The sequence below is a fragment of the Podarcis erhardii genome (genome assembly GCF_964252035.2).
Source record: "Podarcis erhardii genome assembly, chromosome: 6".
NCBI lineage: Eukaryota > Metazoa > Chordata > Lepidosauria > Squamata > Lacertidae > Podarcis > Podarcis erhardii.
Window position 1 is genome coordinate 2,872,701 of NC_138510.1, and position 23,361 is coordinate 2,896,061.

Consider the following 23,361-nt stretch of genomic DNA (forward strand, 5'->3'; position numbering starts at 1 on the left):
TGCCAAGCAGGAAACACCATCAGAGCACTCCTGACACATGGTTGTCAAGCCTCTGCTTAAAGACCTCCAAAGAAGGAGACTCCACCACACTCCTTGGCAGCAAATTCCACTGTCAAACAGCTCTTACTGTCAGGAAGTTCTTCCTAATGTTTAGGTGGAATCTTCTTTCTTGTACAGTAGTTTGGAACCATTGCTCTGTGTCCGCTTCTCTGGAGCAGCAGAAAAAAACCTTTCTCCCTCCTCTATGTGACATCCTTTTATATATTTGAACATGGCTATCATATCACCCCTTAACCTCCTCTTCTCCAGGCTAAACATGCCCAGCTCCCTTAGCCGTTCCTCATAAGGCATCGTCTCCACTAAGGCATGGCCGTCTCCACTGGCTACCAGTCCATAAAAATGCTGCCATTGACCCTTTTAAAGCCCTGCATGACTCTTAAGAGTCCAGGTTGCCTTAAAGTGTGATTTTCTGGGGCACCTCTCCGGTTCTCCCATGTGGTATAGGCAACAGCTACCAGAGAAGGGCTTTTCAGTAGTGCTGGAACCCTCTGGCAACAGGGGTCTGGCATTGTGGTCCCTTCCCTGCTAATTAAGACCTTCTAAAAAAGTATCCCCAGGCATTTCAATCTTAAAACTTCATAATGGTTTTTAATCTTCCAGGGACCCTTGAGGACATTTTGATGCTTCTGTGAGTTTTGTTGTGCCAACTGAATTTTCTGCTGCATTATAATTTCTGCTGTTCTATCAGTTTTTATAGGGTGATGCTGTAGTGCATGGGTAGGCAAACTAAGGCCTGGGGGCTGGATGCGGCCCAACCGCCATCTAAATCCAGCCCGCAGAGGGCCCGGGAATCCGTGTGTGTTTTTTGTGTTTTTTTATTAAGGATTTTCTTGTTTTACAGAAGTAAGTGTAATGCCTCGCGTGTTTTTACATGACTAGAATGTGTGCTTTCATTTAAAATGCATCTCTGGGTTATTTGTGGGGCATAGGAAATCGTTCATTCGCCCCCAGAAAAATATAGTCTGGCCCCCCACAAGGTCTGAGGGACAGTGGGCCGGCCCCCTGCGGAAAAAGTTTGCTGACCCCTGTTGATTTAACTCAATTACTTGGTTCTGATTACTTAAATTGCAGCACCAACATCAACAAAACAAACAAGCCATGTTATTCCAGGGGTGATGCTGGTGCTGTGACTGGAGTTTAAAACGCCGGTGCTCAGTTATGCAGGGGGTTGGACTAGATGACCCTCAGGGTCCCTTCTAACTCCACAATTTTGCGACCCTATGGAAATCGTTTGTTTTTATTTTTTGGAGCTGCTGTTGCTCTGATAACAAGCAACCTCTTTCTCTGGACTACACGTGGGGCTTTCCCCCCACGGTCCCTCCAAGTGACCCTTACCTCGGAAGTAAGCGGCCGGAAGAAAACCCACGGGGCTTGTTTCCGAGTAGACCCGATCCGACGGCGGGGCAGGAGCGCGCGGCCTGACACCCGCCGCCATCCACCCCCTCCCCCAAGCCGCCAACTCATGCGCGCTTTTCCTCGGCAAAACATCTCCCGGCCGGGCTTACTCGCGAGTAGTAGCGCCCCCCCCCCGGGAGCGAAATCGAAAGCGGCTGCGCCGGCAGGGGCGGAGCGCGGCGGGGAGGAGCCGGGCGGCAGCGGCGGCAGCCGAGGAAGGCGAGCGCGTCGGATCCGGGCGCGCAATGGGGCTGCTGAGCTTTGCGCGCGAGCCGGTGCCGGAGACGCTGAGCGCAGACTTGCAGCAACTCAACCAGCTGAGCGCCCAGGTGCAGCTGCCGGCGGAGCGGGGGCCTTGGGAGCGGGGGGGGGGGGAGACCTCTTTTCCGAATATTGGGGCGCTGGTTGCCGGAGGACCCCCCCAAAAAAAAAAAACTGGCGCAGGGAGGAGGAGCCCTCCGGCCAGTGGGGCTGGCGCGTCGCCACGGGGAAGGAAGCAGGGCGCACGAGCGCGCTCTCCACTCCTGCGCTTCGCTGCGCGTCATCCTAAAGGGTGACCCCCCCCCGGCGCAGATCCTCTGGACCGGAGTCCCGGCGTGCCCGGAGGCTCCGCGAAGCTGCGTGAGCTGGATCGGGGCCCCGGGCTTGCTTTTAAAAGCCTCGCTGGTTTTGGAGAGGGTTGGAAGGGACCCCCAAGGCCACGAACTCATAGCTCTTTTAAAACGCGTTTTAATGATTCACTCAGGGAAGGAAGCAAAAAGCCAAACAGTTCCGATCAACTTTTTAAAAAATAAATAAAACCAAAACTAGTTGTTGGCATCCAGTCTTCCAAAGAAAAGCCCATGATTATGGTTAGTTTGATATTCTGCCTTCAGAAATGGCACCTCGCGTTTTATCCGTGTTATTTTAGTTGCGCATGTAAAGATCGGGTGTAGTACAGTATTTGCAAGATTATAAATGATCGGTGGAAACTGGATTAGAAGGAATAAACTTTAATTTAGCCATGTGCTACTGCAAAACTGAATCTTAGTCAAGATACCCCATAGCTTCCTTTCTCTGTCGGCCTCGCCACAACCTCCACCTTACGACCATGTCTCGATCACTTGATTCCCCATGAATATTTCATCTCCCTGTTTTTTTGAAAAACAAAAATCTCTATCTCTTTGGTCTTCTGATCACCCTGTCTCTTTACCTAGTCTCAGATAATTCAGAGTCCAAAATCTTTGGCTTTAACTCTTGCCCTCTCTGGGGTGTTGGCGGGGTTTTGTTGTGGTTTTTATTTTTATTTTTATTTTTTGCTGTTGTTGGTGTTAGCTTTTTTGTATCTTTATTTTGTATCTTGCAGTGATGGTTGTGTATTTTAAAAAATGTTTTGTTTATGGCTACTTGAACGTTGTAGCTACGTATTTCTTTTCCTGTTGTCAGCCGCCTTGAACATGGTTTGAACTGTGGAAAGGCTGCGTACAAATAAAATTAGGGATGCATGTATATGTCTTGAGATTCTTGACTGATTCGGTTCAGAAGGGGAGAATTGCTCTTGTGCTTGAATCCTGTTTGCAGGTTTCCCATCTGGTTGGCCTTGAAAGAATAGGATGCTGGTATAGATACAGTGTTCTTACAGGTATACCTCTGATCGAGCTGCAATACTGCCTTCTTTTAATTTTGTCTCCTGACACCATATATTTATTATTTCCAAGATTATAAATGATGCACAGGGACTGGATTCAAAGGAATAATTTTTATTTAGCAGTGTGCTGCTTGCAAAACTATACACGACAAACTACTGCATTCAGCTTCCGTTCCCTGCTGGTCTCACCCAGAACTCCTTCCCAGCATACAACCATTTCTAAATCACTTTAGTTCCTGCTCACGATACATCAAGCTCGCTTTAGCCCTCCCTCATTGCACAGCGAGCATAGCTAACCAAAGGCACCCAGCGGATTTTATGTGTGCCGCCTGATGCTCTTAAACTGTTCTTGCTTCTCCTTGGTTCCTGCAAGTCCACTCTGCTGGGGCCACTTTTTATATAACCCCCCCCCCCAAAAAATAACTCCTTATTACTGTTATTATTTTTAGAAAGGTTCTGCAAAATTCTGCAAAGTACTATGTTATCAAAACAGGATCTGATGGCAACATACGTTGCCCATATACTGTTGAACAAATATAGACATGAAATGAAGCCAGAATAAATAAGCCACAGGCATGCTGCGATAGCTCACTTGGTGGAGCATGAGACCCTTCATCTCTGGGTCTTGGGTTCGAGCCTCAAGTTGGGCGAAAGATTTCTGACTGTCAGGGGTAGATGATTCTTGTGGTCCCTTCCAACTCTGCAGTTTTATGCGGATGCGTGGAAGGCAACGACATAATGATTAGACAAGACAAGGTTAATTCAACAACGACCCTGTTTTACTGCATTAACCATATTTGTTTGTAGACCAAGCGGGGGTCCTCCTTCCTTACAAATGAAATAAAGTCAAACCAAAGAGTTATGAAATCATCCTTTTTTTTCCCTTTAGTGCCTAGGGACTCTTGGCTTATTAGTTAGTTTTCCCAGCAGGGTGATATCCCTGTGGCTACCACAGAGGTACCGTATCCTAAGCTGGCTGCTAAAACGCTGAGCCAGACTCCTGGAGAACTCATGAGCTTTCTGTCTCCACTCCAACCTGGTAGCACAATAAAAAGCGCAGCTGTTAGTCATGCCTTTTTCGCATTCCAGGTATCTCCCTCAAGGTCATGCTTCTGTTTTTGGGGTTATCACCTCATCCAAGAATGTGACCGCTTTGCTCTCCTCGATGCCCTGCCTTCTGACCCTATGAGTACACTGTTTCGTGATTTATTTACTTTGGGGGGGGGGGGAACGCTTGTAGGATTTTATTTTGATTATTTAGTTCGTAAAATGTACGCACCGCTTGCAAAAAGGAAAAGAAAACCCTCAGAGCGGTTTTCAAAAAAGGCAAAACAATTAACATCATCAATAAGGAAAAAAATGCTAACTTAGGACTTTTGGAAAGGTGAAATAACACGGAACTAAAAACAGATTAAGACTCTCGTCAACTTTCTAAACATCTGGGTTGGCTTGTCTAAATGCTTTAAGCAGGCGCTGAAAAGAGTACAGCGAAGGTGCCTGCCTGATATCAAGTGGCATGGAGTTCCAAAGGCCCTGCCACACTAAACAGGCAAGTTCCTACAAATGAGGAACGGGCTTTATGTGGCACCTGTAACAGCACCTGTTCTAAGTAGCCGAGTGGTCATACATGCAGAAAGGCGATCGTGTAGGTAAACTGTTTGCATTCAGTGCTAGTCCTCTCCAGAGTAAACCGACTAAAATTAATGAACATTGTTAGCGTAGAATCATAGAACTGAAGAATTGGAAGGGATCCCGGGGTCATCTAGTCCAACCCCCTGCGATGCAGGAATCTCAACTCAAGCATCCATGACTGGTGGCCATCTGTCTGTCCATTAATTGCAGGAAGGTCTACTCTGTGTAATCGTTAGTTGGCTGCAACCCATATTATTATTATTATTATTATTGGGGGTTTTTTTAAAAAAATTATTGTTTCTTAATCCTTAGCACTCTGCCATAGCTCTCTAGGCTCCCTGGTGTGCAAACAGGGCTGCTGCCTCTCTCTGGGGGATTTGGAGAATGCCCAGCGCATGCAAACAGAGGATTCGAGAGCGCCTGTGTGGAGGTCGATACCTTTTAATTGGGCCAGCTCTCCTTATTTGCAAACTTGCAAAATAAAGATAAATTGGACTCCTGGGTGTCACATTTTCCACAGAGCTAGTTTGCTCCTAAGGCTGTAACATTTAAGTCAATTAATTGAATTGATGCATTAAACACTTTTCAGCTTAAAGGTCTAAATTGGGCGGCTGTTTTTAAAATGGTGAATTGTGCTTGATGTGTTGGTGTTGACTTTTAAAGCCCTAAATGGCCTCGGCCCAGTTATACCTGAAGGAGCGTCTCCACCCACATCGTTCTGCCTGGACGCTGAGGTCCGGCTCCAAGGGCCTTCTGGCGGTTCCCTCATTGAGAGAAGCAAAGCTACAGGGAACCAGGCAGAGGGCCTTCTCGGTGGTGGCGCCCGCCCTGTGGAATGCCCTCCCATCAGATGTCAAAGAGATAAACAACTACCTGACATTTAGAAGACATCTGAAGGCAGCCCTGTTCAGGGTAGTTCAGGGTAGTTTTTAATGTGTGACATTTTGATGTATTTTTAATCTTTGTTGGAAGCCACCCAGAGTGGCTGGGGAAACCCAGCCAGATGGGCGGGATACAAATAATAAATTATAATTTTTATTAGTTGCAAATCCACAGGTGATTCTGGCAGTGGGAGCAGAAGAAGCCCGCCATTCAGGAACGAGACCCCCTTCTAAGATGGTGCCCCCAACTTGGCTCCCTCCAAATGTTTCGGTCTACAACTCTCATCAGCCACATCTGGAGGGCACCAAGCTGGAGAACCCTGGATATAGACACACATGCACACACAGAGAGACACACTAACCCCAGGCCCATGGAGAAGCCTGGCCAAACATAAACATACAGTCGTACCCTGGATCCCAAACACCCTGGAACTCGGACGTTTTGGCTCCCGAATGCCGCAACCCCGGAAGTGATTGTTCTGGTTTGCAAACGTTCTTTTGGAACCTGAACGTCCTGACGGGGCTTCCAATTGGCTGCAGGAGCTTCCTGCAGCCAATCAGAAGCTGTAATTTGGTTTTCAAACATTTTGGAAGTTGAACGGACTTCCAGAATGGATTCCGTTCAACTTCCAAGGTACGACACTATACAGGTTCCTTGCAGAGGGAGGGAGGCAGCTGGCTTCACTTTTCCTGGACCTTGGAGGTTTAATCCAGCTGGATGGGGCTAGCCCACAGCTGTCAACTTTTCCCTTTTCTTGCGAGGAATCCTATTCAGAATAAGGGAATTTCCCTTTAAAAAAGGGAAATGTTGACAGCTATGGGCTCGCCACCCTGGGCCTCAGATAAGCTGTGTACTGGCCTCTGTGTACTGGCCTCTGATATGCAGAATTAATTAAGCAATTAAAACTCATAACTGTTAGTCAAGGTGGGTAAGATTTATTTAATTAGGCCACCAGCCTCTCCTATTCACTTTCACAAGGAGGCTGGTATTAGAGCAATCTTATGTTGAATTGGATTACTGCGTAATTGAGTTCCAAGTCTTAAAGGGAGGAGTTCCGGCAAGGGAATCGGGACCTTCGTGTTGTGGGACAGGATGTGTCCCTGTTCCCAGGTCCATCTAACGTGATGGCTCCAAACCACTGCCTTCTCACACCCAGGCTGAACCACCAAGTGCCTTTTAAAAACTATATATGTGGAGGGAAGTTTTGAGGATTGTTGCTCTTCTTAAAAAAGGAATAATCTGCATTAGACGCGGGAAAGAGCAGGAGAGGTGGGCCCAATCCCTGGCAGGTCTTGTGTTGCTGACACCTTCGTTTTGTCTCTCTCCAGCAATTCTCTACTCTCGCGGAAGTGGTTTTCCGATTTCTGCAGGAACCGAAAGAGGTAAGCCGTCCGCAGCGATGTTGGCAAGATAGCATCCGAGGGGGTTAGCTGAGGCTATTTTTGCTGTAGTTTTACTCAAGGTGAGCATTTTAGGAGCAGCAGCAGCAGCAGCTTTTAATGCTAATCACAGTAGCATCTTTGCATGAGATAAAACGAAAGGCCAGGCCCCTGCCACAAGTCTGCAAGTTCTTTCCAAAGTGTAGATTGTTCTCATTTAATAATAATAATAATAATAATAATAATAATAATAATAATAATAATAAAAGCAGTGTCATGAAAGTGATTATTATCTCAATCTGAAGGACACAATGGGGTGCATATTCTGTAAGGGCGCATTCCAAGCAATAGCAGAGCGTGACGTATCGGCAGAGGAGCATGTGTATGCTTAAACATGAGATCCTGTATCTATTATTATTATTATTATTATTATTATTATTATTATTATTATATTTATACCCTGCCCATCTGGCTGGGTTTCCCCAGCCACTCTGGGCAGCTCCCAACAGAATATTAAAAACACGATAAAACATCAAACATTAACAACTTCCCAATTTTTTAGGGCTGCCTTCAGGTGTCTTCTAAAAGTCAGATAGCTGTTTATTTCCTTGACATCTGATGGAAGGGCGTTCCCCAGGGCGGGCGCCACCACCGAGCAGGCCCTCTCCCTAAACAAATGCAGTCAGCCACATTAATAATAATAATAATAATAATAATAATGCCCTTCATCTGAGAATCACAGAGCAGACTTGCCCCCTTTGTGACCTCTAGCTATCACACTTTTCTATCGCCAACCCATTCTCATCCCTGCCTTTGGGGCCCTGGGGTTTGGAACAATTTTATTGGACTGTTTGAAAAGAAGGAAAGAAATGCTGTGAATCTGACGGTTTCATCCTCACCAGATCTTCTCCAAAGTTAGCCATACCGAACTTTGTGGGGCTTCCTCCCAGGTGAGGGAGAAACAGGTTCTAAAGTCAAGATTATTAAAACGAGGCCTTCCTTAATTTACGACTTGCGCCAGGATCTCGCCCCTTCTTTGTGCCTCTTCCTTTAATGACTGCTCAGCTTTCCCTACCGAAACAAGTCATAAATTCTGCCCGAACTTGGGCAGACAACTTGGAAAGCACCAGATGTTTAGCTAAAATTACCGTATTTTTTGCTCTATAAGACTCACTTTTTCCCTCCTAAAAAGTAAGGGGAAATGTGTGTGCGTCTTATGGAGTGAATGCAGGCTGCGCAGCTATCCCAGAAGCCAGAACAGCAAGAGGGATTGCTGCTTTCACTGGGTAGTGATCCCTCTTGCTGTTCTGGCTTCTGAGATTCAGAATATTTTTTTTCTTGTTTTCCTCCTCCAAAAAATAAGGTGCGTCCTGTGGTCTGGTGCATCTTATAGAGCGAAAAATACGGTATGCCCTGCTTTCTCAAACCAATTGCTATAAAAGGAGGGGGGCTTCTGTCTCTAAACAGGGACGGAGATGTCGGCTAAAATAAAAAATAACAAAGGTATTACTATACTATACTATACTATACTATACTATACTATACTATTATATTATATTATATTTATTATAAATTATATGTTATCTTAAGGCAGTAGTCAGACAGCAGAGGTATATGTCATTCATCAACAACTCAGGATCCCCAGATTGTTTCTTAAGGCCACTTTTCACCCCTTGAACATCTGATCTTTTCCTTTTTTCCTTGAACATTTGATTCTCAGTTCCGTCAGAGACTAAGGTAACTTCTAAGCTCTGAACAGAAAATATTCAAAATCAAAAGCTAGCCAAAGGTGGTGTTGTTGTTTAGTCATTTAGTCGTGTCCGCCTCTTCGTGACCCCCTGGACCAGAGCACGCCAGGCCCTCCTGTCTTCCACTGCCTCCTGCAGTTTCGTCAAACTCATGCTGGTAGCCTTGAGAACACTATCCAACCATCTCGTCCTCTGTCGTCCCCTTCTCCTTGTGCCCTCCATCTTTCCCAACATCAGGGTCTTTTCCAGGGAGTCTTCTCTTCTCATGAGGTGGCCAGAGTCTTGGAGCCTCAGCTTCAGGATCTGTCCTTCCAGGGAGCACTCAGGGCTGATTTCCTTCAGAATGGAGAGGTTGGATCTTTTTGCAGTCCATGGGATTCTCAAGAGTCTCCTCCAGCACCAGAATTCAAAAGCATCCATTCTTTGGTGATCAGCCTTCCTTATGGTCCAGCTCTCACTTCCATACATCACTACTGGGAAAACCATGGCTTTAACTATCCGGACCTTTGTTGGCAAGGTGATGTCTCTGCTTTTTAAGGTTTGTCCTTGCTTTTCTCCCAAGAAGCAGGCGTCTTTTAATTTCGTGACTACTGTCACCATCTGCAGTGATCATGGAGCCCAAGAAAGTAAAATCTCTCACTGCCTCCATTTCTTCCCCTTCTATTTGCCAGGAGGTATAGGCGTCCCAGAACTCAGAAATCAAGTCCAAAAGGGACCTTGATTAACAGTGTGGGTACGGTTCTGTTTTTCAGCCTTAGGATACAACCCAGGGCAAAGTTCCCTCCTGGCCTAGCTCAGTCAGTAGAGCATGAGACTCTTAATCTCAGGATTGTGGGTTCAAGCCCCATGGTGGGCAAAAAGATTCCTGCATTTCAGGGGGTTGGACTAGATGACCCTTGTGGTCCCTTCGAACTCTACAGTTTTATGATTCAAAGTCCCCGTGAACTTAGTGGAACTGAATTTGGAGTCAGGCAGGCATAGGATTGCACCAGAAACTCACATTCATGTGCAGCTTGGAGGTGTGGATCGCGCTGTCTGCTCTTCTCCTCTTACAGGTTGAAAGATTCCTAGTTCAGCTCTCTGAATTTGCCACCAGCAACAAACTCAGCCCGGGCCCTTTGAAGAACATTGTTAAAAGCCTCCTGTTGGTGCCGAATGGTGAGTGGCGGCTTGGGGGTCCCTGGCGGTGTGTGGGTGCCGGCCCTAGACCAGGGGAATCGAGAGAGGAGCTTCTCCCCTCTTTCGTGAAGGGACCCCTCACAAGGGGGGCAGCTGCTCAGTGAAATAATAATAATAATAATAATAATAATAATAATAATAATAAATTATTCATTTATTTACCTACAGGACTGCCTCTCCTGGTATGTCCTACGGAGGACCTTACAGTCTTCAAACAAAAACATCTTGGAAATCCCGGGCCACAGGGAGGTTAGGCTGGCCTCAACCAGAGCCAGGGCCTTTTCAGTACTGGCCCCAATCTGGTGGAACGCTCTGTCACAAGAGACTAGGGCCCTGCAGGACTTGACATCTTTCCACAGTGCCTGCAAGACGGAGCTGTTCCACCAGGCCTTTGGCCAAGGTACAGTCTGACCCCCCTCCTTCGGTAATCCTCACAGAACTCTAGCCCAATGGTTGCCATTTGATTTGAACTGATTTTATAATGAAATTATTTTAGAATGTTGTATCATTTTGCTGTTGCTAGTTGCTCTGAGCCCGGCTTCGGCTGGGGAGGGTGGGATATAAATAAATTATTATTATTATTATTATTATTATTATTATTATTATTATTATTATTAATACCCCGCCCTCCCCAGCCAGAGCTGGGCTCAGGGCGGCTAACACCAGTAAAATTACAATTAAAGAAAAACCAATTTAAAATACAGGTTAGAAAATAATTTAAAAAGCAGCCTCATTTTAATAGTAGCCAAAAGATCAAGACCATAAGGGGAGGGAAACATAAGGGTCAGACTGAGTCCAAGCCAAAGGCCAGGCGGAACAGCGCCATCTTGCAGGCCCTGCGGAAAGATGTCAAGTCCCACAGGGCCCTGGTCTCTTGGGACACAGCGTTCCAACCACGTTGGGGCCAGAACTGAAAAGGCCCTGGCCCTAGTTGAGACCAATCTAACCTCCTTGAGGCTCGGGACCTCCAAGGTGTTGTCATTTGTGGACGTTAAGGTCCTCTGCTGGGCATACCAGGAGAGGTGGTCCCATAGGTACGTAGGAACGTAAGGAGAGCCAGGGTGCAGGATCAGGCCAAAGGCCTAATGAGTCCTACATTCCATTCTCATGGTTGCCAGCCAGATACCCACAGGAAGACCCCAACCTAAGCACAATAGCAGCGCTTTTGATTCACAGCTAGGACAGATCAGGAACAAGTAGCCACTTGTCCCCACGGATTTGTCGAAACTCCTTTTAAAGCCTCCCACGCTGGTGAACATCTTGTGGCAGTGAGTTCCAAAGTTAAAACCATGCGAAAAAGTATCTCCTTTTGTCCAGCCGGAATCTTCCAACGTTCCATTTTGGCGACTGTAACCCTGGTTTTAAGGAGCCTTTGGGCACCTAGCTTATATACCTGAGTTTCTAACTCTGTTTGGGTGTCTTATTCCCGCGCTTAACTCCATACAGTAGCAATGTTGTCTAACCAGACCTCTCTTTCTCTCTCTCTCTCCCCTTTCCCCACTCTGTCTGTCTGTTTTATGCCTTGTTTATCTCAGGTGCCCTAAAGAGAGGTCTGTCGGCAGAGCAGGTTAGAGCAGATCTTATCACCCTAGGTAGGTCTCTTTGAAAAGCCTCCGGCGATTCCTGAAGGTGGACGGTGGCTGCTGGCCTCTCATTTAACCGTGTTGAATTTCTCCCACAGGGCTGAGCGAGGAGAAGGCCAGCTATTTCGAAGAGCAGGTACTATGAGCATTCCTTTCGCTACTGAAATTTTAATTCCCCGGGGGGGGGGGGTAGGTGCTTTTCTTCTGGGCTGCCTGTTCTCTGAACTAATTGCACAAATCAAATGAAATACCGTGAAAATCCCTGAAACAAGAAGTAATCAACTAGAAATATTATCTTATGGAAATAAACTAAATAATAAGAAAAATCAAAAAGCTTAAGGAAAAAATTAGAAATTAGAATTTTAGGTTTTTCTAATTTTTTCCTTAAGCTTCCTTGTTCTCAAACTTAATCCGTTCTGGAAGTCTGTTCTAAAACCAAAACGTTCCAAAACCAAGGCACACTTTCCCATAGAAAGTATTGCAAAACGGAATAAATCCGTTCCAGACTTTTAAAAGCAACGCCTAAAACAGCAATTTAATTTCACTGTTAATATCCTTCTTAATTGTATTTCAGTTTGACATTTACTTTGATAAAATACATATTTTGTTACGTGCAAATGGCTTGAGATACCTATTAGGTCCATAAATTACCATATATCATATATTCAACACAAAAAACTGACAATTTGTTAGACAGCTGGACATATAAAGGGCCCCATTACCTTAAGTAGCTGAGGGCCTCATCAAACCTAAATCTGGCCCTGCGTCTTTCGTGTGAATACAGTGGTGCCCCGCAAGACAAACGCCTCGCAAGATGGAAAACCCGCTAGACGAAAGGGTTTTCCGTTTTGGAGGCGCTTCGCAAAACGAATTTCCCTATGGGCTTGCTTCGCAAGACGAAATGTCTTGCGAGTTCCTGCGGGGTTTTTCCCCTCCCCCCCTTTTCCTAAGCCGCTTATCAGCTGATCCGCTAAAAGCCGCTAAACCGCTAATAGTGCTAATCCGCTAAGCTGTCAATGGGCTTGCTTCACAAGACGAAAAAACCGCTATATGAAGAGCCTCACGGAACGGATTAATTTCGTCTTGCGAGGCACCACTGTATCTGGAAGCCAGGCTTTTGCAAAGGTGGTCCTGGGTGGAATGGGGACGCCGGACACACATGCCGGTTTTTGTTTCATTTTGCTTTCTGCAATCTTTCCAGTGGAAGGAGAAATCGCCCACCGTCTCCCGGCTGGCTGTGGGCCAGACCCTGATGGTTAACCAGCTGGTTGACATGGAGTGGAAATTTGGAGGTGAGGGGCTTTGTGGGCTGGGGGAGGCCTGTGGGGGGAGGCATAGAATCGCAATGTTGGAAGGGACCCCCAAGAGTCATCTAGTCTAACCCCCTACGGCCCCAGGTGCCTCCACCCCACGGAAGCTCCACCTTCCAGCTTCCCCTGGGCACCCCACATTGATTTTCTTTCTTCTCTCCGGCAGTGACAGCAGGAAGCAGCGAACTGGAGAAAGCCGGAAGCATCTTCCTGCAGGTGGGTATCCTGCCATGCGATGCTGTTTTTGAAAGACCCCCTCAGGTAGAGCCAGGGGCAAAAAAATAGGGTGCTGGCACAGGCGCTGGGAAAAGGCCACCCTGTATCCCGTAGACACTCGTGCCTGAAGAATTCAGCGTCCCAGGAAACTCTGCTTTTGTTTTGGTTTCCAAAAACCAAGTTTCTAGTATGGCAGCAGAGAGAGGCTTGAAAGTGTTTGGGCAATGCGGTTTGGGGAGGTAGGTGGAGGGCTGAGAGGGCATCCCAGTGGTACGAGATTTCAGCATCTTTGGTCCTCCCCCTGGCTAGCAGAAGCAGCAAAACAGTAATTTGGTGCAACAGATTTGCCTTAGAGGTGTGCCTTATACAGGTGGCACAACTGGAGCCCTCCAGCTATTTTGGACTACAGTTCCCATCAGCCCCAGCCAACATGGGATTCAGTGCTCATTTTGGGTAGGGTGATAGGTGCAGATTTCTTCCCCTTCGCAAATCTCCATCCTTTCATGTGGGTCACAGCCCAGAGTGGCTTGTCTCTGTCCCCCTGTCCGGAAGCATCCATCCACACACCCCAATTCCTGACTCCTCAGCCGCTCCATCTACCGCCCTGCAAAAACATTACCGGTGGAAGAATCTCAGGGTTTTCTCTTTGCAGGAAAAAAGCACAGCGTTTTTACATTTCTCGCCTGCTCATTTGGATGCAACTTCCTTTATTCTGACAAAATAAACCTGATTTTTATTTCCAGCTGAAATTGGTGGTTAGGAAAGGAAACAAAGTGGAGCCTTTGTACATGGGTGAGTGAGGCATTATTTTGTCCTGGGGGGCGTTCTGCAAACAGAGGGAGGCGGTTGAAGCCCCAGGAAGGCTGAAATTGCATCTCCTGAAAAAGACATTGCAAGGGCATGTATTTTGGGATGGGAATGGGCCGGGGGGAGCTGCTTCTTTCAACTAACTCTGAGGTCAGAGTTTTGTCCCTCGACTTGAGTGCATTCAGTGGAATCCAATTTATTATTATTATTATTATTATTATTATTATTATTATTATTATTACTTATTTTGATTTATATCCTTCCTTTTCCCCAGACTGGGACTCAGGGCAGCTTGCACAAATTAAAACAACACAGATAAAATGCAAAAAGCTTAAAAAGGTAGCAATGATAATAATCTAAAAGCATTATTATTATTATTATTATTATTATTATATTTAAATTTAAATTTTGGGAGCTGCAGCTGTAAAAAGAAAACTGCTCAGCTAGTCAAGCTCCAGTGGAGATCTCTGGGGATGAACGGACACTTATATCATTTTGCCTCTTACTCTCCTTTTCTCTGAACTTACTAAAAGTCCCAAATGCTTCACCCCAGCCAGATAGGTGGGGTAATAATAATAATAATAATAATAATAATAATAATAATAATAATAATAATAATTTATTATTTGTACCCCGCCCATCTGGCTGGGTTTCCCCAGCCACTCTGGGCGGCTTCCAACAAAGATGAAAAGTACACTAAAATGTCACATATTAAAAACTTCCCTGAACAGGGCTGCCTTCAGATGTCTTCTGAATGTCAGGTAGTTGTTTAAATAATAAAATCACCGTTGTTATTACTAATCTTTCTTCTGTCCCCTTGATAATTTTGGTTGCCCTTTTCCGAGCAACGATTAACTTGCTGCAGGGAAAACAAAAGTGCTTTTCTTGTTTGGTGAGTCCCGAATCATTTCCGTTTTTCTTTCTTCTCTCTCTCCCTGCCCGCGGAACCAGAGCTGACGCTGCCTCAGTTTTACAGCTTCCTTCACGAGATGGAGAGGATGAAAACCAGCCTGGAATGCCTCAGCTGAGTTTCCTGTGGGTCATTGGCGCTGCCTGCTTAAAACCCGAGAGTGAAAGCTGAACGTCCACCATCTGAGGCCCCTGGACCAGATCCTCCAAGCCCCATTTTCCCCATTGAGAAGTTTGGGGTCAAAGAAGCACCCCGCTTTTAAAGTCTGGCTCACTTGGGGCTCTAAGAGCCATTAAGGGACAACAGGGGTGGGAAATGTTTTGTAAAACCTGCAAAAGTCTGATGTTTTTCCTCTCTCTGGCTGCGAAAAAGGCTTGTTTGGGGAGCAGATAACACTTGAAAGAGGCTCGAGGAAGCAAAAATAAAATGGGGGGGGAGTGACGTTTTGCTCTCCTTGAGAGGAAGAGGTGGCAGCTATAAAATCTCCTTTAAAATCTATAAAAAAAAGTGTAATTTAGAACATCGGTTTGCATAGCCCACTGAGAGTAACACAATAAAGTTCAAAACAGTAGCAGTTCATTGCACAGTTATCCAAAAAACATCCTTGGAGGTTTTTAAGCCGAAGTTGGGTGGCCTGGATACTTCAGCTGAGATTCCTCCACTGCAGGGGGGTGGACCCGGTTTGGTTCAATTAACTTGGCAAAACTGATGAACCAGGTTTCAAAGTCTGATAGTCATTTACACCTCCAGCACACACCTGCCACCTCCTTGCCTCTTCGTGCCCCCCTGGGCAATCCACACCCCCCCAGGAGGTGCCAACGCCTATTTCAGAACCACTTTCCCTGAATGGAAGTATGAATTCGCCATAGCCGTGCCCAATGGGCTTCCTTCTCTCCGGTGATCCAGATTGATGATCTCTTGCGGGGGTGCAATCCGTCTTTGAGGTGCGCCCTGCTCACACCTATGCGCATACTTGCACACGTCTCCTATGGCCATGAGATCAAACTAGCCTTCCTTGTGTGTCCTTTCTTCCAACCACACTCTGCACCCCAACAGTTTGCATTTTTTTATATTGCAGGAAAAGGCAAAGCGCCCAAAATGGATTTTCCAGAGTGTTCCATTCTGCAGTACTTTGCTTTTCCTGGGACAACCCTGTGCCCTGGTATAATTCTTTGTAGACTCTCAGTAAAATAAACAATTGAAATTAGGCGTTTTTTTAATTGACTGTATTACATTAAATTTATACCCCACTAGATTGTTTTAAAAAAATCGGTTTGCAGAAAAGGCAAATCAGTAAGAAAAATAAACAACCATCACTTTAAAAACTTTCAAAAAGTTAGCTGCGGGTGGTGCTGTGGGTTATACCACAGAGCCTAGGACTTGCCGATCAGAAGGTTGGTGGTTTGAATCTCTGTGAGGGGGTGAGCTCCCGTTGCTCGGTCCCAGCTCCTGCCAACTTAGCAGTTCGAAAGTGCAAGTAGATAAATAGGTACCACCCCGGCGGGAAGGTAAATGGCATTTCCTGTGCGCTGCTCTGGTTTGCCAGAAGCGGCTTAGTCATGCTGGCCACATGACCCGGAAGCTGTATGCCGGCTCCCTCGGCCAGTAAAGTGAGATGAGCGCCGCAATCCTAGAGTCGGCCACGACTGGACCTAATGGTCAGGGGTCCCTTTACCTTTAAAATACAGATTAGAACTTGCATCAGCATTCTAAATATCTGGGCAGGATTGTCTAAACAAGTGTTTTTAGCAGACACTGAAAAGAACACAGTAGTTGAGGTCAAGAGGCAGGGAGTTACAAAGTGTACTGTAGGTGCTGCCACACTAAAATACAAAGTTCTTACAAATTCGGAACAGGGATTGTGTGGCACACTGTGGGCGTATATTGGGTAAGGCAATCTTCCAGGTAAACTGGTCCCAAGTTGCTAATGGCTTTGTATACTAATTGAATTTGGCTTGGCAGTCAGTGCAGACATGTTGAGCACAGGTGTTGCATTTGACAAGGCCTATTGTCAGCAACCGTGCTGCAGCATCCTGCGCTAACTGCAGCTTCTGGACCAGGAATTTTGTCTTCAAAGAGTCCCTGCTTTTTTTACAATCTGGGCCCCTGTGCTATCTTTCTGGCCAGAACGGAAAAAAGGACTTTTTGCTTCCTGATCACACTTCCTGAAAGGCACCTTTGCTGCTGCAGACAAGAACTTCCTCATTCCTTTGGGGGCTTCTCTGCACAACCAAGGCTGAAGGCTTTTTCAGACAAAATGGGGAGCATCCCAAGTAGTAGAAACTTCAATTTGTGAAAGGACTATATTAGCTCCAGCCCTAATGAATTACTAGGTGGAGTTTGGTTTCCTAAGCACGGTATCATTTGTTTGCTTTGCAGAGGGGTGTTTCTTTAGTTTGTTTTGTTTTGTTTTTAAAAAGGCAGCCTTGTAAGCTGCATCTTTTGATTAACGTTTATTTCATTTCATGGGATTTATATGCCTCTTGATTGCAGAAAAACAACAACAAAACTCAAAAGCAGTTTATTAAACGACCACTAAGAAATTTGCAGCCATAATTTAAAACCTACAGAAAGTTAAAACCACAATAGAATAGACTGAAACAATTAAAATTCCTGGGTAGCCTTGTCTAAATAAGAATGTTCTCAGCAGGCAGCTAAAATAATACAATTGCAGCGCCAGCCTGATATATGGAGCACCATTGGACCAGGACTTGCACATTTTAAGAAAAGAGGGACCTTGGTGTTTTTCTGTTGCAAGCCATCCCGAGATCTGCGTATGAAGGGAGGTATACAAATTTTTAAAATAAATATACAAATTGAATAAATAATAATAATTCTCGTGTGGGGCACAAAACCTTGCTGAGGCAGCATGCATATCACCCCACAAACACCATTGAGATGTGGTGCTAGCCTGCTCGTTCAGGATCCCACCCAGCAGCATAGCTGTCAACTTTTCCCTTTTCTTATGAGGAATCCTATTCGGAATAAGGGAATTTCCCTTTAGAAAAGGGAATCGTTGACAGCTATGCCCAGCATAGGGGAGCCCAAGATTCTTCCATAGGCATCTTCTGGTTCTTTCTTCCTCCCTCCTGTTTAAAGAAGCCCTCAGGGCAAGAGCTGCCCCAAAGCACCTTGGCAGCCTCTGAGAAATTTAAATCCTCACTCCTGACAGCAGCCAAGGTTAAGCCAAGCCAGTGTCCCACTGGGACATGGGAGAGGCCAAGGTTCGAATCGCCCCTCAGCCCTAAAGCTCACAGGGTGTGACTCTGGGGCAGCCAGTCGTTGGCTCTCGGCCAAACCTACCTCACAGGGTTGTTGGAATTAAATGAGGGCTCCGTGGAAATAAAAGGAGAGAGAGATATATGCAATAAATCAGGCGTAGGCAAGCTAGTGGGACGCGGGTGGTGCTGTGGGTTAAACCACAGAGCCTAGGACTTGCCAATCAGAAGGTCGGCGGTTCAAATCCCCGTGACAGGGTGAGCTCCCGTCGCTCGGTCCCTGCTCCTGCCCACCTAGCAGTTCAAAAGCACGTCAAAGTGCAAGTAGATAAATAGGTACCACTCCGGCGGGAAGGTAAACGCCGTTTCCATGTGCTGCTCTGGTTCGCCAGAAGCGGCTTAGTCATGCTGGCCACATGACCTGGAAGTTGTATGCCGGCTCCCTCGGCCTATAGAGTGAGATGAACACCGCAACCCCAGAGTCATCCACGACCGGACCTAATGGTCAGGGGTCCCTTTACCTTAGAATGTGTCCTTTTATTTAAAATGCATCTCTGGGTTATTTGTGGGGCATAGGAATTCGTTCCATTTCCCCCAAAAAAATATAGTCCGGCCCCCCACATGGTCTGAGGGACGGTGGACCGGCCCACAGCTGAAAAAGGTTGCTGACCTCTGCAATAAATAAATAGTAATGGCATTGCCTCATCTCAGCCCCTCACTGTCCTTGCCTCTCTGTCCCCTCCCTGGATTTTCCCACGGTAGATTGTAGGCTCTGTGGGGACAGAGTCCTCTCCAGGTTTGAAATCTGTAAGCTGCCAGATGTGTACCCCCCTTCCCCCCTCCCTTGAGCTGAAGCTGGGGGGAGAGCAGCGGAAACGAGAGCACAGGTGGGACCTATGAAAAGAAATGCAGGAAAGTAAAAATAAATAAAATGCCTGCTTGCATTTTGGGTGGTTGTTGCCTCTGCCGCTCTTCTGCATTTCAGAGTTTTCACGTTGCTCTAAAACGTGGCATTTGCATTGCGATTTTTGCCAATGCCTTTTATCTGTGATGTTTTAGGATGTTTGGAAACCACTTAGAGAATCGTAGAATTGCAGAGTTGGACGGGACCACGAGGGTCTTTTGGCCGACGTTGGACTCAAACCCGCAACCCTGAGCATAGAAGTGCACCTTGAGCACGCTCTGGAAGCTGTTTAATGGAGCTGCCAGATTCACCTCTGTAGAAAGGCTGTTTCGCAGCTTAGGGGCCACCACAGAAAAGGCCCTCTCCCAGTCATAGAATCGTAGTTGGGACCCCAAGGGGCATCTAGTCAAACCTCCTGCAATGTAGGAATCTATGCAAAAGCACCCACTACAAGCCTCTGCAGCTGGAGGAACTAGCAAGAGGACCCCCTCTGCCAACCTCAGCACCCAAGAAGGTCCGTGGGGAAGGAAGCCATCTTTCAGGTATAGGGGGCCTGAGTCATTTAGGGTTTAAGCGGTATATAAATTAAGCAATCTTGGGAGAAAAGCAATGACAAACCTAGACAGCATCTTAAAAAGCAGAGACATCACCTTGCCAACAAAGGTCCGTATAGTTAAAGCTATCGTTTTCCCAGTAGTGATGTATGGAAGTGAGAGCTGGACCATAAAGAAGGCTGATCTCCGAAGAATGGATGCTTTTGAATTCTGGTGCTGGAGGAGACTCTTGAGAGTCCCATGGACTGCAAGAAGATCCAACCTCTCCATTCTGAAGGAAATCAGCCCTGAGTGCTCCCTGGAAGGACAGATCCTGAAGCTGAGGCTCCAAGACTTTGGCCACCTCATGAGAAGAGAAGACTCCCTGGAAAAGACCCTGATGTTGGGAAAGATGGAGGGCACAAGGAGAAGGGGACGACAGAGGACAAGATGGTGGGACAGTGTTCTCGAAGCTACCAGCATGATTTTGACCAAACTGCGGGAGGCAGTGGAAGACAGGGGTGCCTGGCGTGCTCTGGTCCAGGGGAGCACGAAGAGTCGGACACGACTAAACGACTAAACAACAACAACAAATTAAGCATAGTCCCCTCCAAATGGAATAAATACTTGGGTGGTGCTGTGAAAAATCCTCATAAACGTGGAGAGAGTTCTCCCTTCCCTCGGAAAGACACAGCAAAGCAGGATCCCGTTTGATTTCTGCGTCCCGGCCCCTTGCCGCATGCTTCAGCATATATTGCTCCTAGGTTGTGCAACCAAATTAATCACCTTCTTGCTTCTTCCTTGCCCTTTCTCCCTCGTTCAGCGCTTGCTTCTGCAAGCTCAGGGCAGCCTCTGCAGGCAAGGCCCCTTCAAGGCTTGAGAGGCAAAAGGCCCAGAGGTGGGTTACATACATTGCATCTTTGTGGGGAAAATTTGCTCGCAGATGTCGACCACAGCTTGCCTGTGCGCTGCATGAAGAAGGCCTTTTCTCTGCCCTGATTCTCCCAACACGCAGTTTCATGGGATGCCCACTGAGTTCCAGTGTTATGAGAGAGGGGGGAAACCTTTTCTGTCTGAGCTTTCTCCATGCCTTGTGTAATTTTATAAACTTCTGTCAGTAAACTGTTGCAGGAATTTATGTATAGGTTGGGGGGGGGGGTTGCCCTTCCAGCAGATATCATGCACATGCAGCCCACTACCAAAACCAGCACAGTCACTTTTGTGACTTTTGTGATTTGTCCCCACAAAACACTTCATCACAGTTTCTTCCCATCCAAAGGGCCTTTGCTGCACGATACCAAACGCAACAACTCACTGATAAATGTCTCTATGTACTGGCTCACAGGGGAAAACTTCAGAAATACATATAAACATGGGCACTCAGCTACTCAGCAGCCCCTCTGCCTGAGGGATAATCCCTGGCATCCTTATACCTGAGTGCCAGATAGGTAGCCATTCCAGAAATAACAAACCCAGATGAAGACAAAAGGGTGTGATTAACTTGGCTGGGAAACAGGGAAATGTAAATGTCTCTTTTGTTACACTTGATGGGTGTTTGGTGGAGGGCAAGGAGAACCATGGGGCAGGGTCCAGGATGCTCAGATTCCTGCCACCAGACCTCCCCTTTCATGATGTAACCATGATGTATGAGTGATGTAGTTTGGGGGGGGTGTAACATGGGGAATAGCAGCTAATAAAACTTTGGGGGCTCTTTTGTTCTGGGCTTCCATCTTGTTCCACCTGGTGGCAGGTGGGAGTCCTGTCGCGACAGTCTTCAACAAAGACCAAGCCTACTGGCTGCTGTTTGGCTCTGGTATTCCTGGCTTTTTTTGTCCAAGGGAGCCCTCAGATTTCTCCGTTAACTAAACTCAGTAAACTTACTTTCTTTTTCTCTAAACTGGAAAGTCCAGAACGCTGCAGCCTTTTCTCAAGGGAGAGAAGTCTCTCCATCCCCTTGATCGTTTTGGGGACTCTTTTCTGAACCTTTTTCCAACTCTACAATATCCTTTTCGAGTAATGCGGTCCTCCTCTGAAAGCCGTTTGTGCCAGTGATGTGAACAAAGGGTCCGAGATCTCCTTCCCTGCCCAGGCCAGGAAGAGAGAAGGAAAGCCATGATAAGCTGGAAAGGGATAAGCTCCAAGTCAATGGCCTGCCTCTTAGTGGGAGAAGCAGCATCTTCTACCAGCAGCAGGAAGCAGGATTCGAGAAATGCAGTAGCAATTAGATGGATGCAGTTGTGTGTTTCTCAAAGCATAGTTACGGTGGTACCTCGGGTTACAAACGCTTCAGGTTACAGACTCCGCTAACCCAGAAATAGTGCTTCAGGTTAAGAACTTTGCTTCAGGATGAGAACAGAAATCGTGCTCTGGCGGCGCAGCGGCAGCAGGAGGCCCCATTAGCTAAAGTGGTGCTTCAGGTTAAGAACAGTTTCAGGTTAAGAACGGACCTCCAGAACAAATTAAGTACTTAACCTGAGGTACCACTCCAGTTTCGAAAGGTTCTTTTGCTTCCATACCAGGTCAAAGAAGCTTATAGATGAATTTAGCAGTCAGCAGAGGACTAGGTAGGGCCGGGCTGGATATGGTTTTAGAAGGGGATTGCATAGCCCTCCCCAAATTTATCCGATGAAAATAGGAAAGTCCTATGCTATTCTTCTTATTAGTATTGTTATTATACCCCGCTCATCTGACTGGGTTGTCGTAGCCACTGTGGGCAGCTTGTAACATATATAAAAACATAATAGAACATTAAATATAAAAAACCTTCCCTATTTAGGGCTGCTTTCAGATGTCTTCTAAAGCTTGTACAGTTAGTTATCTCTTTGGCTTGGGGGGGGGGGTTCGCATAACTCCATTTCTTCCAACATTTACAGACACAATGGGCTGAGTAAAATCTATTCTCTCTCTCGTTAAATTTGCTGAAAATCTTGCTTTCTCTCTACCACCCTGTCCTTAAACATTATTGGGGGCACACTGCATGAGTGTGTGAGAGCCCCTTGCGCATTCGCAACACCAATTGCTCCCTGTGAACAGGACAAGCTTGTACATGTTTGCTCACCAATTAAGCCTCGCTGCCTCCTTTGCACAAAGCTTTTCCCTTGGTAAGCTGTGGCTCAGGGTGTCTGCTTGACAGGCAAACCTCCAGGCCCTCGCTTTGCTCGCTTCTGCCCGCCTCCCCACCCCACCCACGAAACAACACACACCCCAAGGACACACTACAGAAGGCTCTGGGCCTCCTGCTGTGCCAGATTGCATTCATTTACTGTGGAACAGCCTTGCGCTGGCTGCTGAAAGCAGAGGGCAGAAGTAATCTCGCCATTAGAAAGGAAAATCAGGGTAATGAGATTAAGCAAATAGGTCACATCCATACCATAAATCTAAGGCACATTTGAAACATATGGCTTCCTTTCTCTCCCCCCCCCCCATCTCCCCAAGATGCCTGGGAACTGTAGTTGTGTCCCTCCCACAGCATCCTTAACGAACTACAGTTCCCAAGATTCCTCGTGGCGCAAGCCACACATTTTAAATGTGCATTTTCAACATGAGGTGTCCAGCTTCTGCCCATGCTTCAAAATAGCTGCAACTCAAACCCATTCAACAACCATTTCCATCTGAAATCGCTGCTGCGGCACACAAATGGGAGTTTAGGGTCCCCGCCATGTGTGATTTTGTGTTCCTGTAACTTTCTGCTACTGTTTAAAGTGGCAACACCTTCTGCCACCAGGAAGCAGTTAGTCTTGAAGGTGGCACAAGGCGCTTGGGCGTTTTCAGTTAGTTTAGGCTCCCTATTAGGTGCTCTGCGGGTTCCAGGCTGCATCTAGGACTGCTGGGACAATTCTATGTGAAGCTTGAAATAAAAAAAAAAGGTCTTATAAATATATAATAAATGTTCATAAATGTACCAAGCAAACACGTACATAAATATATAAAGGCTGATTGCCGAAGAATGGATGCTTTTGAATTCTGGTGCTGGAGGAG

The 23,361-nt window shown here is 46.5% G+C and overlaps 1 protein-coding gene across 2 annotated transcripts; it reads left to right on the forward strand.

Annotated features, from left to right (window-relative positions):
* Window positions 1-1,620: 1,620 nt before the first annotated feature.
* On the forward strand, window positions 1,621-15,299 carry COMMD7 (COMM domain containing 7). Of its 2 annotated transcripts, none has more exons than XM_081868144.1 (9): window positions 1,621-1,784; window positions 6,925-6,978; window positions 9,779-9,881; window positions 11,438-11,494; window positions 11,584-11,621; window positions 12,687-12,777; window positions 12,962-13,011; window positions 13,755-13,803; window positions 14,770-15,299. In XM_081868144.1, exons 1-9 carry the CDS (start codon window positions 1,701-1,703, stop codon window positions 14,844-14,846), a joined length of 603 nt encoding a protein of 200 aa, XP_081724270.1. In that variant the 5' UTR covers window positions 1,621-1,700; the 3' UTR covers window positions 14,847-15,299. The 2 variants fall into 2 exon arrangements, with proteins under 2 accessions (XP_081724270.1, XP_081724271.1); XM_081868145.1 differs by lacking the exon at window positions 1,621-1,784 and adding an exon at window positions 2,261-2,306.
* Window positions 15,300-23,361: the final 8,062 nt, after the last annotated feature.

Excerpts from the sequence above, each read along its gene's own strand:
- COMMD7 (XM_081868144.1), top strand. The coding sequence starts at position 1,701 with ATGGGGCTGCTGAGCTTTGCGCGCGAGCCGGTGCCGGAGACGCTGAGC. Across the intron at positions 6,979-9,778 it reads TTCTGCAGGAACCGAAAGAG|GTTGAAAGATTCCTAGTTCA; the intron begins GTAAGCCGTCCG and ends CTCCTCTTACAG. Across the intron at positions 13,012-13,754 it reads CCGGAAGCATCTTCCTGCAG|CTGAAATTGGTGGTTAGGAA; the intron begins GTGGGTATCCTG and ends TTTTATTTCCAG.